General features: G+C 43.5%; 1 protein-coding gene across 3 annotated transcripts in view; it reads left to right on the top strand.

The window, feature by feature from the left end:
- The window catches only part of LOC100424416 (putative adhesion G protein-coupled receptor E4P), a 50495-nt gene that overhangs the window by 20820 nt on the left and 12655 nt on the right, over positions 1-17020 (top strand). For all 3 annotated transcript variants that reach the window (XM_077979690.1, XM_077979691.1, XM_077979689.1), the window contains exons 8-12: positions 1684-1791; positions 4368-4552; positions 6671-6835; positions 7720-7914; positions 16296-16531. In XM_077979690.1, coding sequence (XP_077835816.1) covers positions 1684-1791; positions 4368-4552; positions 6671-6835; positions 7720-7914; positions 16296-16531 — 889 coding nt within the window. The remainder of the gene's footprint in view (positions 1-1683; positions 1792-4367; positions 4553-6670; positions 6836-7719; positions 7915-16295; positions 16532-17020) is intronic.

Raw genomic sequence — 17020 nt, 5'->3', positions numbered from 1 at the left:
GTTTCTTCCTAACCTCTGTATCTGTTAATCATTTCAAAGAATCAATTTTTGGCTTTGTTGATTATTTATATTATTATTCCATTTCCTTTTTCTTTAATTTTCTGTATTATTTCTTTCCTTTCACTTCTTTTGGGTCGAACTTGCTTTTCATTTTCTAACTTATTGACTTAGTAATTTGATTACTAATTTTAAACCATTCTCCTTTCCCAATATATGCATTTAAAGCTTAACACTTAGCTATAAATTAGAGCTATATATTTCCCTCTAAGCACACCTTTAGCTGCATCCTGCAAGTTTTCATATACTGGGCTTTCATTATCATTTAGATCAAAATATTAAAACATTTCCTATGTAATTTATCATTTAACTCATGGTTTATTTAGAAGTGTGTTGCTGAATTACCAAATATTTGTGGCTTTTTAGGGTTTCCTTCTGTTAATGGCCTCATTTAATTTATTGTGGGTTTTAATTAAGAAAGGATGTTGAACTTCGTCAAATGCTTTTTCTACCTCAATTGAGATGATCATTTTATCATCAATTGAGATGGTTTTTATCTTTCATTCTGTTAATGTGATAAATCCTATTGATTGATTTACGTATGTTAAACCACACTTGCTCACCAGGAAAAAATAGTTGTGATATATACTCTTTGATGAGTTGTCTGAGCACATACTTTGTAGGATTTCAATCCTTTTGAATTCATTGAGACTTGATTGATAGTCTATTTTGGCAAATGTTCCATATGAACTTAGTGTCTGAATTAACATACCAAATCTGGTGGTATAAGCATGGTAAACAGTGGCTTAACCATTATTTTTTAAATAGTTTTAGCATAATTGAGTCAGGGCTGATGTAGCAATACCATGGCAGTTCTATGCTCTGCTGCCTTCATCATTCACTTTCACTTTGTGTTACAAGAGAGCTGTTCTACTATCACACCCTTTTACCAGCCAGTGAAAAGGGGAAAAAATAAGTTGAAAGGATGTCTGTTTCCCTTAGCACATGCCATTCTGTTCTTTGATCCATTGGCCTGAAAATAGTTGCATGGCTCTGCCTAGCTGCAAGGGAAGCTGGAAAATGGCTTGTCTTCAGCTTAAATTTAGTAGTTCTAGACCCAAAGAAAGAATAGGTAAATGGTGATCACAGGTAATAAGCAGTCTGCCATAGCCCCTAGGACAGCTTTCTCACTTGCTCAGAGACAAACTCTGGTTATACCCCCAAAATGTTGAGGTTGATCTCACAAAATGTGTTTATATATTTGATGAATAGTGTTTACTCAAGGGATTCTTCCCAAATGCAGAAGTTCTGTTCCTAGTGACTATTTTTTTGGGAAAACTTTAAAATGCTTAGCTACTCTTGCTTATAAAGATTGCATTCGCCCCTAACCAGGCACTCCAGTACCATTAAGTGTCCTGTGGAAACTGCTTAGCTTGCCTATCAGAGTACCTGTTCTGGGAAGCATGCCCTTCTCCTCTCTTCTCTTGGGTTGTGGCCAGTGTGTTGCTAAGGCCATTTTGGCCACTCCATTTCTACCAGCCAAAGGTGGGAAGAAAGTGCCATGTGGCCAACCTTGCACAGGGGAGATGGGATCACCAATAGGTGGTCTTCCAGAGAAGGGAGTTCTTTAGCAAATTATTTAGGCATGAGGCTTGAGAACAGGACTGACTTTCTTAATGTTTTCAGTTTATGAAACCAAGAGGTGCAATGAAACAAGGGAGAACGCTTTTCTGGAAGCTGGAAATAACACCATGGATATCAACTGTGCTGATGCTTTTAAAAGAACCCCAAGAGGTACTGTGTCTCCAATGAATTCTCTTGACTCTGAATTCTATGCATCATTGTTTCATTTCTAGGTGATTAAACCCCGGGGTGGGAATTCACAAAGCTTTTCAGGTAGGGAGATTCTACATGGTGGAATAAAAAGATCTTCCTTGAGCACTAACTAGGCATTTTGCAGAGAGAAGTCAGGTTGCCATATGGGGTGTGTACTTTGTGATATACACAAAAGTTTGCACAGGGATTCCTTGAAATGCCTCCTGAAAAGGGACTGGTTGGGCCGGGCACAGTGGCTCATGCCTGTAATCCCAGCACTTTGGGAGTATGAGGCGGGCGGATCACAAGGTCAGGAGTTTGAGACCAGCCTGGCCAACATGGAGAAACCCCATCTGTACTAAAATTACAAAAATTAGCCAGGCGTGTTGGTGCGTGCCTGTAATCCCAGCTACTCAGGAGGATAAAGCAGGAGAATTGCTTGAACCCAGAAGGCGGAGGTTGCAATGAGCCGAGATGGCGCCATTGCACCGCAGCTTGGGTGACAGAGTGAGATTCTAACTCAAAAAAAAAAAAAAGGACCGGCTGATGCATGCCGTTTCCATGTGATGGTCTGCAAAGGTAACACTCAATGGTGTCAGATTGCCTTGAACACTTCCTTGAGAAGCGTTTATGAACACCCTTTTTAAGAGAGCCATCCCGTCTTGTTCTTTACCACAGATTGGAAAACAAATGTTCTCTACAAGGTTCAGAGAGTAAATATGTTAGGTCTTTTGTTCCAGATGACCTTTGTTATTACTCAACTCTGCCATCAGAGTTGAGTAAAAGCAGCCATTGAAAGCAGCCATTGATGATGTGTCAGTGAAGGAGTGTGGCTGTGTGTCAATAAAACTTTATTTACAAAAGCAGGCGGCAGGCTGGGTTTTACCCTCACAGCATAGTGTTTCACATCCGCGTTATCTCATCTCCTGAAGTCTCTGTAAAGCTCCTGCACTATGTATTTTTTTCTAACTTATTTATTTGTTGGTGGCCCATCTCTCTCACTATGACATCAGCTCTCTGATGGCAGGGGTTTTGTCTGTTTTGTTTGCTGCTGTATAATAATTCCTAGAATGTCTGGCACACAGTAGAGGATAAAAAAATATTTCCCTGAAAGATAAATGAATGAATGTATATAAACTATTTCAAAGAGAAAAACCTGGTTACCTTAAAAATGAAATATCTGCTGCATTTCCTCCAAAAATTCCTGGTTACTTGTCAATCTTCACTCCTTACTATAGCTATAGAGTAGGGGAAGGGAGGAAAGGGATCTAAAAACAAGTTGATTTTGTTGTTGTTGAGACCGAGTCTCACTCTGTTGCCCAGGCTGGAGTGCAGTGACGCAATCTTGGCTCACTGCAGCCTCTGCCTCCCGAGTTCAAGCAATTCTCCTGCCTCAGCCTCCCAAGTAGCTGGGATTATAGGCACCCACCACCACGCCCAGCTAATTTTTGTATTTATAGTAGCGACGGGGTTTCGCTGTATTGGCCAAGGTGGTCTCGAACTCCAGACCTCAGGTGATCTACCCACCTTGGCCTCCCAAAGTGCTGGAATTACAGGCGTGAGCCACCATGCCCAGCTGAGTTGATTTTTTTTAATGGAGCAAATAGGAATACAGATGATAAGTAGCTTTGGTCAAAAATGGGATGGTAGCACGTGGACAACTGCAATTTGGGAAACACCCCATCACACGGGCATCCTGTGTGCACTGCACCTCCATGATTTTTTTTTTTTTGGAGTCAGAAGAGTCTCACTCTGTCGCCCAGGCTGGAGTGCAGTAGCACCATCTTAGCTCACTGCAACCTCTGCCTCCTGGGTTCCAGCGATTTTCCTGCCTCAGCCTCCCGAGTAACTGGGATTACAGGTGCCCGCCACCACACCTGGCTAATGTTTGTATTTTTAGTACAGATGGGATTTTGCCATGTTGGCCACGATGTTCTTGAAATCCTGACCTCAGATGACCCACCTGCCTCAGCCTCCCAAAGTGCTGGGATCATAGGTGTGAGCCACCGTGCCCAGCCTGAAGCTCTCTACATTAAACTGTGGCTTCATGAAAAGGGGAGGGGGAAAAGGAAGACAGGGAGAGGAAGGGTGATAAGATGAGAGAGAGAGACAAAAGGAGTGAATTAATTAAATACAGTGGGCCATTCTGCATACCATTCCACTAAATTAGGTACCCCAGAGTGAGCTTGAGGTGAAGGCTGAGAGAGTGTGATTTTCTTAGACTGCCTGAGTTCCACGTGCCCTTCTGAGGACAAGCATCCTGCCTCACAACTCTGGTTATAATGCTCCAGGGCTTGTATATATATTTTAGGACTCTGATGAGCATATTTTGCACATAAACCGCTTATAATATGTGGGGCATTATAATACATATTACATAAACAAAAATGCTGCACCCCAAGCGACACACAGTGTCTTGAATGGCATTTAAGGGATTTCCAAGAACAGTTTTAGCCATTCCTTGCTTGCCTTATGACCCTCATGTTAGACACTACTGTCCTTTCTCTCCAAACTATGGATGGCCACTAACAGCATTTCTTCTCCATTTTTCTCAGAGAGCACTGCAGTTGCCCTCATCACGTTTGAATCTCTTGGGGATATTCTGAATGCATCCTTTTTTAGTAAAAGAAAAGGGATGCAGGAAGTAAAACTGAACTCTCATGTTGTGAGTGGCAGCATCGGTTTGAAGGAAAAAGTGTCCCTGTCTGAACCTGTGTTCCTGACTTTTCACCATAATCAGGTGAGAAACACCCTGGGCTGGGTCTTCATGCAGCACCTTAAAGGGTGAGCAGGTGCGGACAGCTTCCCAAGTAGGAAACGGAATTCAGAAGTAAGAGAACACACAAGACATGCTGAGGCATCTTCAATGAGATTTTGCCTCACCATGGTGAGGATGGCTATTATCAAAAACCTAACATATCAGTATGTGGCCAAAAAATAAAAAAAAAAAAAAAAAAAAAAAAAAAAAAAAAAACAGGAACCCTTATGGATCTGTAATGGTACAGTCATTATGGAAAACAGTACAGAGGCTTCTCAAAAAGTTATAAACAGAATTATCATCTGTTCCAGCAGTTCCACTTCTGGGTATGTGGCCAAAAGAATTGAAATCAGGATCTCAAAGAGATAACTGCACTCCTATGTTTATTGCAGTAATATTCACACTAGCCGAGATATGGAAACAGCCTATGTATCTGTCAACAGATGAATGAAGATTTTTTTTTTTTTTTTTTTTTGAGACAGAGTCTCGCTCCGTCGGCCAGGCTGGAGTGCAGTGGTGCTATCTCGGCTCATTGCAACCTCCATCTCCCTGGCTGAAGCGATTCTCCTGCCTCAGCCTCCCGAGTGGCTGGGATCACAGGAGTGTGCCACTATGCCCAGCTAATTTTTATATTTTTAGTAGAGACAGGGTTTCACCATGTTGGCCAAGCTGGTCACGAACTCCTGACCTCAGGTAATCCGTCTGCCTCAGCCTCCCAAAGTGCTGGGATTACAGGTGTGAGACACCGTGCCTGGCCAATAGCTTTTTTTTTTTTTTTTTTTTTAACAGACGGAGTCTCACTCTCACCCCAGGCTGAAGTGCAATGGCACGATCTCTGCTCACTGCAACCTCCTCCTCCTGAGTTCAAATGATTCTCCTGCCTCAGCCTCCAGAATAGCTGGGATTACAGACCCCTGCCATCATGCCTGGCTAATTTTTGTATTTTTAGTAGAGACGGGATTTCACCATGTTGGCCAGGCTGGTCTCAAACTCCTAACCTCAGGTGATCTGCCTGCCTCAGCCTCCCAAAGTGCTGGGATTACAGGCGTGAGCCACCATGCCCAGCCTAATGTACCACACTCAATGTAACTACACTTAATAAGTGTATACTTGAGATCTGCTGAGAGAGTGCATCACAAATGTATTCACCACATACACACACACACACACACAAATATGTGAGGTGTTGGATATGTTAGCTTCATTGTGGTAATCATTTAAAACTGTATACATCTATCAGAATGTATAAACATAGTTTTTTGTGGGGTTTTTTTGTTTTTTTGTTTTTTTGTTTTTGGTCAATCACACCTCAGTAAAGCTTGGGAAGAAATGAAATGTTGGGGCATCCAGAAATTGCCAAAGTGAGATGCCATTCTCACGTTGAAGCCAAAAGGCAATGGAGGAGAAGCTTTACTGAGCTCAGTGGAAGCAGGAGGCAGGAATGAGGGATCACTCTGCAGAAGATGGAGATGGTTTAAAGTAGAAAGGGCACAGGGAAGAAATACTTTATTTCTCTCTCTTCTCTCACCCAAAGAGTCTCACCAGTGCCTCTCTTTGGTTCTATAAATAGCAGGGAAGCTGGCGAAGCCATTCAGAGGGTCAACACCAGGGTTCTGAGCTGACCAGAGAAGGGCAGAATAGATGGAGAATAAACCCACCGCAGGCGTGGTGGTGTGAAACTCTTCCCCTACAAGTGTATTTCCAATCCAGTTTCCAACACTGCATAGTGATTAACCTATAAAGTTGAAATAATAAGCTGGGCACGTTGGCTCATGCCTGTAATCCCAGCACTTTCGGAGGCCGAGGCGGGTGGATCACTTGAGGCCAGGAGTTCAAGACCAGCCTGGCCAACATGGTGAAACCCCATCTCTACTGAAAACACAAAAATTAGCCGGGCATGGTGGTGTGCACCAGTAGTCCCAGCTACCTGGGAGGCTGAGGCAGGATAATTGCTTGAACTTGGGAGGTGGAGGTTGCAGTGAGCTGAGATCGCACCACTGTACTCCAGCCTGGGCAATAGAGCAAGACTCTGTCTCAAAATAAAACAAAATAAAAAATAAAACCAGGAAGAGACCCACTTTCATACTCTTCTCTTTCCAGCCTGGTGACGAGAGAACAAAACATATCTGTGTCTACTGGGAGGGACTGGAGGGAGGCAGCTGGTCCACTGAGGGCTGCTCTCGTGTGTGCAGCAACGGCTCTTACACCAAATGCAAGTGCTTCCATCTGTCCAGCTTTGCCGTCCTCGTGGCTCTTGCCCCCAAGGTACCAAGATTAATTCCTGTGAACCTGTGTATGTCCCGGAAGCTATGAGTCATCCTCTGCGTTTCTTACAAAAAGATTCTAAAGGCCACGCATGGTGTCTCACACCTGTAATCTCAGCACTTTGAGAGGCCAAGGTGGGTGGATCATTTGAGGTCAGGAGTTCGAGACCAGCCTGGCCAACATGATGAAAACCCGTCTCTACTAAAAATACAAAATTAGCTGGGCATGGTGGCGCACACCTGTAATCCCAGCTACTCAGGAGGCTGAGGGAGAAGAACTGAGTGAACCCAGGAAGCGGAGGTTGCAGTGAGCCAAGATTGTGCCACCGTACTCCAGCCTTGGTGACACAGCAAGACTCCATGTTAAAAAAAAAAAAAAAAGAAAAGAAAAGAAAAAAAAGAGATTCTAAGACAAAGAGTCAGATAGTAGTAGCTACTTGAAAGCAGATTACAGGAAACACTAGTGGGGGATTGAGACAATGAGATGGAAGTAAGACAGATGTCAGTGCAGACAGCATTATCAAGCCAGTTACCACCATAGGTAACTGGACTTTATTCCCTCTAGGGGACTCTGGGAGTCAGTGTAGAACTCACATCTCTGGGTCATTCTATCTGAGCTGCAAGGGAGCTGGGGTATTTATACACCAACTCCCATTAGTCATTTGTTAAGAGCTATATCCAGCACTGGTCTAGTTGTTTCGGTTTTTAACATTCCTGTGTGATGAGTGTTATTACTGCCCTCATTTTGAAGATGAGAACACTAAGTCTCAGAGAGGTAAAGTCAATTGTTTCAGGGACTGAACAAGGAAGCCCATCTGACACTACCTCAGGAACATAACACCACCACTGGACACTATCATGGATTCCCCCTTTGGTGTTTTGCAGGAGGACCCTGTGCTGACTGTAATCACCCAGGTGGGACTGGCCATCTCTCTGCTGTGCCTCTTCCTGGCCATCCTCACCTTCCTCCTGTGCCGGCCCATCCAGAACACCAGCACCTCCCTCCACCTACAGTTCTCCCTCTGCCTCTTCCTGGCCCACCTCCTATTCCTGACGGGCATCAATAGAACTGAGCCTGAGGTAGGTAATTTACCCAAATTACCTCATGGTCATAATGAATCCAGCCATCTTGTCCCACAAGAAGATGGAGAGCAAGACATTAGTCAGCAGTGATGGTGTAGAGAGGAAAAGTATGAGCTCCATTTCAGTTGTCCTCCTATACAAAGGCCATTTAGCAAAGTGATTGAGTGTCAGGCTGATGGTATTAAATAGGGTAACATTAGTGGTTGTTAGGATCACCTCCAGAATGTCACAGGCTTGCCACAGTGGGAGTTATTTTTGCCTTATGTATCAGTAGAGGGTGAGCAAACAGGTCTGAAGAGTGTCTATCCTGCACCGTCAGGCTGAGGGAAGCTCTGTCATTTTTCCATACACAGCTCCCAAGGTCATCCTGGTGTTCTTCACATTTCAACCAACTGGGAGGGGGAAAAGAACATGGCTGAGTCCCACGGTGGGAGGTTAATATGTGCCACACCAGGAAGTGGTGCATATCACTTCCCCTCACACTCTATTGGCTAGGATTCAGTCACATGATAACACATAACTGCAAGGGCAGTTGGGAAATGTAGTCTCTGGGAAGCCACTTCCTCCTGACAAATCTATACTCTGGATTTGAGGGTGGGGAAGAGGCTTAAATTTTTGGTGGGCAGTGAGTTTGCTGCACTGATCTGCACTTGAATCACAGCTCTTCACGTTACTTGCTGTAAAACCTTGTTGAAGTGACTTCCCCTTTTAATTAATTTATTTACATCTATTTTTTAATCTGAAAAATACAAATTATATATATGATATTTTTTTCTGTACAGCATGTTTTGAAATATGTATACGTTGTAGAATGGCTCAAGTGATCTAATTAACATTTGCATTACCTCACACACTCAGCTTTGCTGTGTGTGTAGTTTTTTTTTTTGTTTTTTTTTTTAATGGCGAGAATACTAACAACCTATTCTTTTAGTGGTTTTTGAGAATACATACGTTGCTACCATGTAACTATGATCACCATGTTTTACAATAGAGCTCTTGTGGCTTCCCCTTTTTAAACTTCCTCTGCAAAACAGGGGCCTAGTCGTAGGATTTAGTAAGAATTTAGCAAGATAAAACATATAAAAGATTATGAATTAATCACTCAGAGAACAGTGTTCATCTTTGTCTTTATCATGATCATGGCCATCATATGATCCTGGAAGATTTAAAGCTAGACGGTTCTCTAAGTCTTCTGTTAACCCTAAAACGCTATGATCACACAGCTAGAAAGTTACAAAAGCATTCTGTTGATTTTTAAATTTTTTTCTTCCTGACAAATAGTATAGTTTTATGGTTAAGAGTAAGTATATTTTCTGGAGATAGTTTAGGTTCAAATCCAATTTTATTTTTTATCAGCTGTGAGATTTGGGGGCCAGATTTTAACCTCTTGGTGTTTCATTTGAAAATAGGCAGAGGTTGGGAAGACACAGTCCTCAGGCCAAATCTGGCCCGCCTTCTGTTTTTGTAAATTAAGTTTTATTAAAACACAGCCTCATGTATTCATTTACATATTGTCTGTGGTTGCTTTTGTGCTACAATGGTAGAATAGTGTAGTTGCAATAGAGATTCAACCGCAAAACTTAAAATCTGGCCCTTAAAAATTTTTTTTTTGCCGGGCGCCGTGGCTCACGCCTGTAATCCCAGCACTTTGGGAGGCCGAGACGGGCGGATCACGAGGTCAAGAGATTGAGACCATCCTGGTTAACACGGTGAAACCCCGTCTCTACTAAAAATACAAAAAATTAGCTGGGCGTGGTGGTGGTCGCCTGTAGCCCCAGCTACTCCGGAGGCTGAGGCAGGAGGATGGCGTGAACCCGGGAGGCAGAGCTTGCAGGGAGCCGAGATCGCGCCACTGAACTCCAGCCTGGGTGACTGAGCAAAACTCCGTCTCAAAAAAAAAATTTTTTTTTTGTCTCACAGTAGTGAGGTAATAATATGAGTTGAGTTAATACTTACAAAGCAATTTGATCAGTGTTCACCCTTAGTTAAGTGCTCAGAAGGTACTAATTACTTCTCTGATAAAATTTTCAAATAATGTTTTTAAAATCTGTAAAAATAATATTGTGGTTAAGATGGAGTTGACTTAGTCATCTTGAAAATATATGCTTTTATATAATGCTCTAAAATCCTACCTCTTATTTTATTTATTTATTTATTTATTTATTCATTTGATGGATATTCTTAAAATACCTACTGTGTGTCAGGCATTGTGCTGAGAATACATTAATAATTAGGTGAACTACCTCAATTACTTTCCCCATAGAGTTCACAGCTTAGAAACATGTGCTGAGGTTGGGTGTGGTGGCTCACACCTAATCCCAGCACTTTGGGAGGCCGAGGCAGGTGGATCACCTGAGGTCCGGAATTTGAGACCAGCCTGGCTAACATGGTGAAACCCCACCTCTACTAAAAATACAAAATATTAGCCGGGCGTGGTGGTGGACGCCTGTAATCCCAGCTACTCGGGAGGCTGAGGCAGGAGAATGGCTTGAACTGGGGAGGTGGAGCTTGCAGTGAGCTGAGTTTGCACCACTGCACTCCAGCCTGGGCAATAGAGGGAGACTCCATCTCAAAAAAAAAAAAAAGAAGTGGCCACAGATAAAAGTAAATGAATATGTGTGGCCATGTGCTAATAAAACTTTACTTACAAAAATAGATACTGGGCCAGAACTGGCCCAAAGCCACAGATTTCCTAACCCTGCTCAAGGCAGCAATGGAAAGGACTTCAAGCTGGGAATGACAGAAAACACTTCTCAGGTCAACAAAAGTTGAAGGTAAAAGTAACTGGAGTGAGAGGAAACTAGCAGCAGAAAGAACAGCAATAGGGCTATGAAGAGTCTGAGTGGGAGTTACTAAAAATATGGGCCAGGTGCGGTGGCTCACACCTGTAATCCCAGCACTTTGGGAGGCCGAGGTGGGTGAAGAACTAGATCAGGAGTTCAAGACCAGCCTGGCCAACATAGTGAAACCCCGTTTCTACTAAAAATACAAAAAATTAGCCAGGTGTGGTGGTGGCGGGCACGTGTACTCCCAGCTACTTGGGAGGCTGAGGCAGGAGAATTACTTGAACCCAGGAGGCGAGGGTTGCAGTGAGCAGAGAGCGCGCCACTGCACTCCAGCCTGGGTGACAGGGAGACTCCATTTCAAAAAATAAAATAAAATAAAATAAAATAAAATAATAAAAATATGAACCCTGCTAGAGGAAGTGGGCCAGATTTTAGAAATATTTGTAAGGGGAGTTGGTCAGACTTGAGGCCCAAATAGATGTGGAAGTGGTACATGTCCGAGAAAGCAGAAATAAGGATGAATTAGAGGTTTCCCATTTGGGAGGTTGGGTAGATGGATGGTGAGAGAGAGGAACAGACTTGAAGCAAGAAGTAGAATGAATTCGGTTTTAAATCTGTTAGTTAGAGGTGCTGGTCAGACACTGGAATTGAGACATACAATAGAAAATTGGACATAGGAATTTTGAGCCCTGGAGAGATTAGAGCATGAGAAAGGGATATTGGAGTTTTCTACACGAAGGAGACACTTCAAGCTGCAGAAATAATGATGAGAGATACGTAAAATGGATTAAGAATAAAGCTCTGTGGAGGAGGAAGAAGGGGGTAGAGGGAGAAGGAGGAGGAAGAGGAAGGGGGGACGTTGGGACAGGAGGAGGAGGAGAACTCTGCACATAGTCTGTCCATAATCCTCTCCGAGTCCTTGAAGCCGTGGTCTCAGAATGGAGGCCACCCTGTAGGGAGGGTCTTCACAGGTACCAGGCCCTCTGCAAACACATATGAGGTAGGGACCACCAGGATGTAGGAGCCACAATCTCCACATTCCAGGTGGGGACACAGAGGCTTAGAAGTCACACCAGCCTAGTCCACCTTTTAATTGCCAACTATACTTCAAACCAGTCCTTCCTTAAGCCTGAATTCTATTTTCTCTTGAAAATCCCTAGAGCAGTGGTTCTCAGCATCTTTGAGGTTGGATCCCTTTGAGAATTTTGTTGAACGCTAAAGCCCTTTTTCCCAGACAAATGGACATATACACAAAAGTTTGAATAAAACTTCAGTTAATTCAGGGACAGGAAAAGCAAATTCAGGCCAGGTGCGGTGGCTCACGCCTGTAATCTAACGATTCAGAGGAGGAAGATACACGAGATACCTGAGAAGACTCAAAGATAAGCAGGTGAGAATTCCTGGATAGATGAGTGTCCAGGACATCGAAGGACAGGAAGTGTCAACTAGGTTGATCAGCTTCTGCTGAAAGGCCAAGTAGGTGGACAGGTGCGGTGGCTCATGCCTGTAATCCCAGCACTTTGAGAGGCCAATCCAATGGTGGATCACGAGGTCAGGAGTTCCAGACCAGCCTGGCCAACATGGTGAAACTCCGTCTTTCCTAAAAATACAAAAATTAGCAGAGTGCGGTGGCACACACCTGTAATCCCAGCTACTCAGGAGACTGAGGCAGGAGAATCGCTTGAACCTGGGAGGCGGAGGTTGCAGTGAGCCGAGATCATGCCACTGTACTCTAGCCTGGGCAACAGAGCAAGACTCCATCTCAAAAACAAACAAACAAACAAACAAACAAACCCAGAAATGCAAGTAGAGAGACTGCTGGATTTGTTAGTTAGGAGGTTATGTTAGTCAGGGTTTCTGGAGACACAGAAATAGTAGGATGTGTGTATATTACTTGATTGGATTTACCTGCTTCATTGCATGCCTGCTAATTTTTGTTTGAATGCCATTCTTGGTGAATTTTAAATTATGAGCGCTGTATCTTTTTAAAAAATTCTTTAAACATTTTTAGGCTTTTGAGGGGACATAATGAAGTGACTTGGAAACAGTTTGATACATTCAAGTCTTGATGCTAAGATTGGATAGCGTGGTCACAGAATTCTCTTTCGTCTAGGGCTCATTTGGCCCCATTCATGATATAATACTCTCCTGATAATTTTACCTGAAATTCTGGATGTTAAGAGAGTCTACATACAGAGAGCCTGTTTACAGAAAATCTGCTCTAACATACAGGGAATCTGTATATTAGACTTCCCTAACACACAGAACTTCAGGTAAAATTGGGTAATAGGAACAAACCATTTGGATAATAGGAACAAACTATTTCCAGTCCTGTGTGAACTCAGAAGGTGTTCTGCCTACTCCTTCTTAGGAGTATTTTCCTAGTTTTGGTCAGTCTCTTTGCAAGCATTTGCTGATAAGTAACCAGACCCTCTGCCGGTCTCTCCGCTTCCCCACTTCCCATCCCCACTGTTGCTCCCTACCCCGTGGTATTTGGCCTCAAAAATTCCTCTCTTTCTTTCCTTCTTTCTTTCTTTCTTTCTTTCTTTCTTTCTTTCTTTCTTTCTTTCTTTCTTTCTTTCTTTCTTTCTTTCTTTCTTTCTGTCTCTCTCTCTTTCTTTCTTTTCTGAGATAAAGTTTTGTTCTTGTTGCCCAGGCTAGAGTGCAATGACACAGCCTCCGCTCACTGTAACCTCCACCTCCCGGGTTCAAGTGATTCTCCTGCCTCAGTCTCCCAAGTAGTTGGCATTACACATACCTGCCTCTATATCCAGCTAATTTTTTTTTTATTGTATTTTTAGTAGCAACAGGGTTTCACCATGTTGGCCAGGCTGGTCTCGAACTCCTGACCTCAGGTGATCCACCTGCCTCGGCCTCCCAAAGTGCTGGGATTACAGGCGTGAGCCACTGTCCCCCACCGACAGGGAAGATTTCTACTAAGGACCGTGAGGGAGAATCTATTCCATGCCTGTCCTCTAGATTCTGGTGTTTTTCTGGCAATCTTTGGCATTCTTCAGCTTATAGAAGCATCACCTCCATCTCTGGCTTTGTCTTCATTCAATGTTTTTCTTGTGTATGTGTCTGTGTTTGATTCTCTCCTTTTCTAGAAGGATATCAACCATGTTGGATTAGGAGCTCACCCTGGTTTAGTATGACCTGCTCTTAAGTAATTATATCTGCAAGACCATTTTTCCAAATAAGCTCACATTCTGAGATATTGGGGGTTAGGACTTCAATATATGAATCTGGGGAGGGAAGACAAAATTCAATGCTTAACAGTCTTCTTTTTTTTTTTTTTTTTTTTTTTTTGAGACAGAGTCATGCTCTGTCACTCAGGCTGGAGTGCAGTGGTGTGATCTCAACTCACTGCAACCTCCACCTCCAGGGTTCAAGTGATTCTCCTGCCTCAGTCCCCTGAGCAACTGGAATTACAGGCACCCGCCACCACGTCTGGCTAATTTTTAAAATATTTTTAGTAGAGACGGAGTTTCACCATGAGCAACAAGAGCGAAACTCTTGTTTCACTCTGACCTCGTGATCCACCCGCCTCGGCCTCCCAAAGTGCTGGGATTACAGGCGTGAGCCACTGCACCCAGCTGTCTCCTCATACTTTGCACTTTATTTCCTCAATTCAGCAAGACTGCTGGACTTTTGGGGCATTACTTCTCCCTGAAGAATGACCCGTAGACTCTCTTCAGGTAGTGAGTAGATGACCTGAGAAAGTTAACTCATTTTTTCCTCCTTTTTTTTGAGATGGAGTTTCGCTCTTGTTGTCCAGGCTGGGGTGCAATGGCGCGATCTTGGCTTACTGCAACCTCTGCCTCCTGGGTTCAAGCTATTCTCCTGCCTCAGCCTCCAGAATAGCTGGGATTATAAGCATAAGCCACCATGCCCAACTAATTTTGTATTTTTAGTAGAGATGGGGTTTCTCCATGTTGGTCAGGCTGGTCTCGAACTCCTTACCTCAGGTGATCTGCCCGTCTGGGCCTCCCAAAGTGCTGGGATTATAAGCATGAGCCACTGTGCTCCGCCTTTCCCTCCTTTTAGAGATCACGGTAAACATAAGTACTCAATGCCTATTCTCCAATATCTGTAATTCATAATGTCACACATGTCATTTAGCATTTAGTTTTTTAATATGGGAGGGTAAATCCCATCCTCATTATGTTATCACGATTAGAAATGGAAGCTTATTCCGCACATGGAATGGAAAATTTTGTGTCTGGGAACACATCTAGAGAATTATGAGAAATCATGAAGCATGACTTCTATAAAAGTATATTCATTTGCTTTGGCTGCCATAACAAGGTACCACAAACAGGGTGATTTAAACAATGGAAATTAATTTTCTCATAATTCTGGAGGCTCATGGTCTGAGATCAATATGTCAGCAGGATTGGCTTTTTTTGAGGTCCTTTTCCTTGGCTTGTTGATGGCCATCTTCTCCCTGTGTTCTCACTTGGTCATCCCTTTGCATGTGTCTGCACTCTAATCTCCTATTTTTAAATTTTTATTTATTATTATTTTTAAGATGGAGTTTCACTCTTGTTGCCCAGGCTATGGTGCAATCTCAGCTCACTGCAATCTCCACCTCCCGGGTTCAAGCGATTCTCCTGCTTCAGCCTCCCTAGTAGCTTGGATTACAGGCATGTGCCACCACGCCCAGCTAATTTTTGTATTTTTAGTAGAGACGGGGTTTCTCCATGTTGGTCAGGCTGGTCTTGAACTCCCAACCTCAAATGATCCATCCTCCTCTATGTACATCGAAAAATAGGAGATTTTTAGATGTACATAACTCGTATTGGATTAGGGCCCACATATCTGAACTTATTTTAACTTAATGATCTCTTGGAGAGCCCTGTCTCCAAGTACACTCACCTTCTGTGATACTGGGGATTAGAACATCAGCACATGATTTTTTTTTTTTTTTTTTTTTTTTTTTAGATGGAATCTCGCTCTTTTCATGCAGGCTGGAGTGCAATGGCGCAATCTCAGCTCACTGCAACCTCCGCCTCCTCCCAGGTTCAAGCGATTGTCCTGCCTCAGCCTCCCGAGTAGCTGGGATTACAAGCATGCGCCACTACACCTGGCTAATTTTTGTATTTTTAGTAGAGATGAGGTTTTACCATGTTGGCCAGGCTGGTCTCAAACTCCTGACCTCAGGTGATCCACCCGCCTCGGCCTCCCAAAATGCTGGGGATTACAGGTGTGAGCCACCGCACCTAGCCAATAAATGTGTTTTTAAGAGTTTCTCCTGTGGACATTTGGAGCTCAATTCCACCGAGGATCCCCAGGGGGCAGTGTAGAGAACATGTCTTAGATATTAGTGGATTCTGCCAATTTTTGTTTATTATACATTTGGGGGCTGTTCCCACGACATGTATTCCTTGGGTTTCTACCCTGCTCTATGCATGATGTAAACAGACTTCAATAAGTAGCAGAAGTCCTCAGAAAATGTTTAGCCCCCAGGCAAAATGTTATAGATGCTCAAATAGAAATTCCAGGCAGCATCCAGGAAATGCTACGTGCTGAGCATATAATCAGGTACAGACCACATCTGCTGTACACCCCTGACTCTTCTGTTCCCTTCAGGTGCTGTGCTCCGTCATTGCAGGGCTGCTGCACTTCCTCTACCTGGCTTGCTTCACCTGGATGCTCCTGGAAGGGCTGCACCTCTTCCTCACCGTCAGGAACCTCAGGGTGGCCAACTACACCAGCATGGGCAGATTCAAGAAGAGGTTCATGTACCCTGTAGGCTACGGGATCCCAGCTGTGATTATTGCTGTGTCTGCAATAGTTGGACCCCAGAATTATGGAACATTTACTCAGTAAGCATAATGCGTGTCTTTATGATGGTGGTAGCAATGGCCATGGCTCCTGTGTGACTAAAATCAAAATGTTTTCTTAGTCCATCTTTTCTTTTCTTTTTTTTTTTTTTTTGAGATGGAGTTTTGCTCTGGTTGCCCAGGCTGGAGTGCAATGGTGAGGTCTTGGCTCACTGCAACCTCCATCTCCTGGATTCAAGTTATTCTCCTGCCTCAGTTTCCCAAGTAGCTGGGACTACAGGTGCCTGCCACCATGCCTGGCTTATTTTTGTATTTTTAGTGGAGACGAGGTTTCACCATGTTGACTAGGCTGGTCTCGAACTCCTGACCTCAGGCGATCCACATACCTCAGCCTCCCAAGGTGCTGGGATTATAGGCATGAACCTTCACACTCAGCCCTTAGTCCATCTTTTAATTGCCAATTATACTTCAAACCAGTCCTTTCTTAAGCCTGTTTTCTCTTGAAAATCCCTAGAGCAGTGGTTCTCAGCA

The sequence above is a fragment of the Macaca mulatta genome, chromosome 19, assembly GCF_049350105.2.
Source record: "Macaca mulatta isolate MMU2019108-1 chromosome 19, T2T-MMU8v2.0, whole genome shotgun sequence".
Taxonomy (NCBI): Eukaryota; Metazoa; Chordata; class Mammalia; order Primates; family Cercopithecidae; genus Macaca; species Macaca mulatta.
The sequence above is the reverse complement of the archived record's forward strand: the minus strand, read 5'-3'. Positions and strand labels throughout refer to the sequence as shown.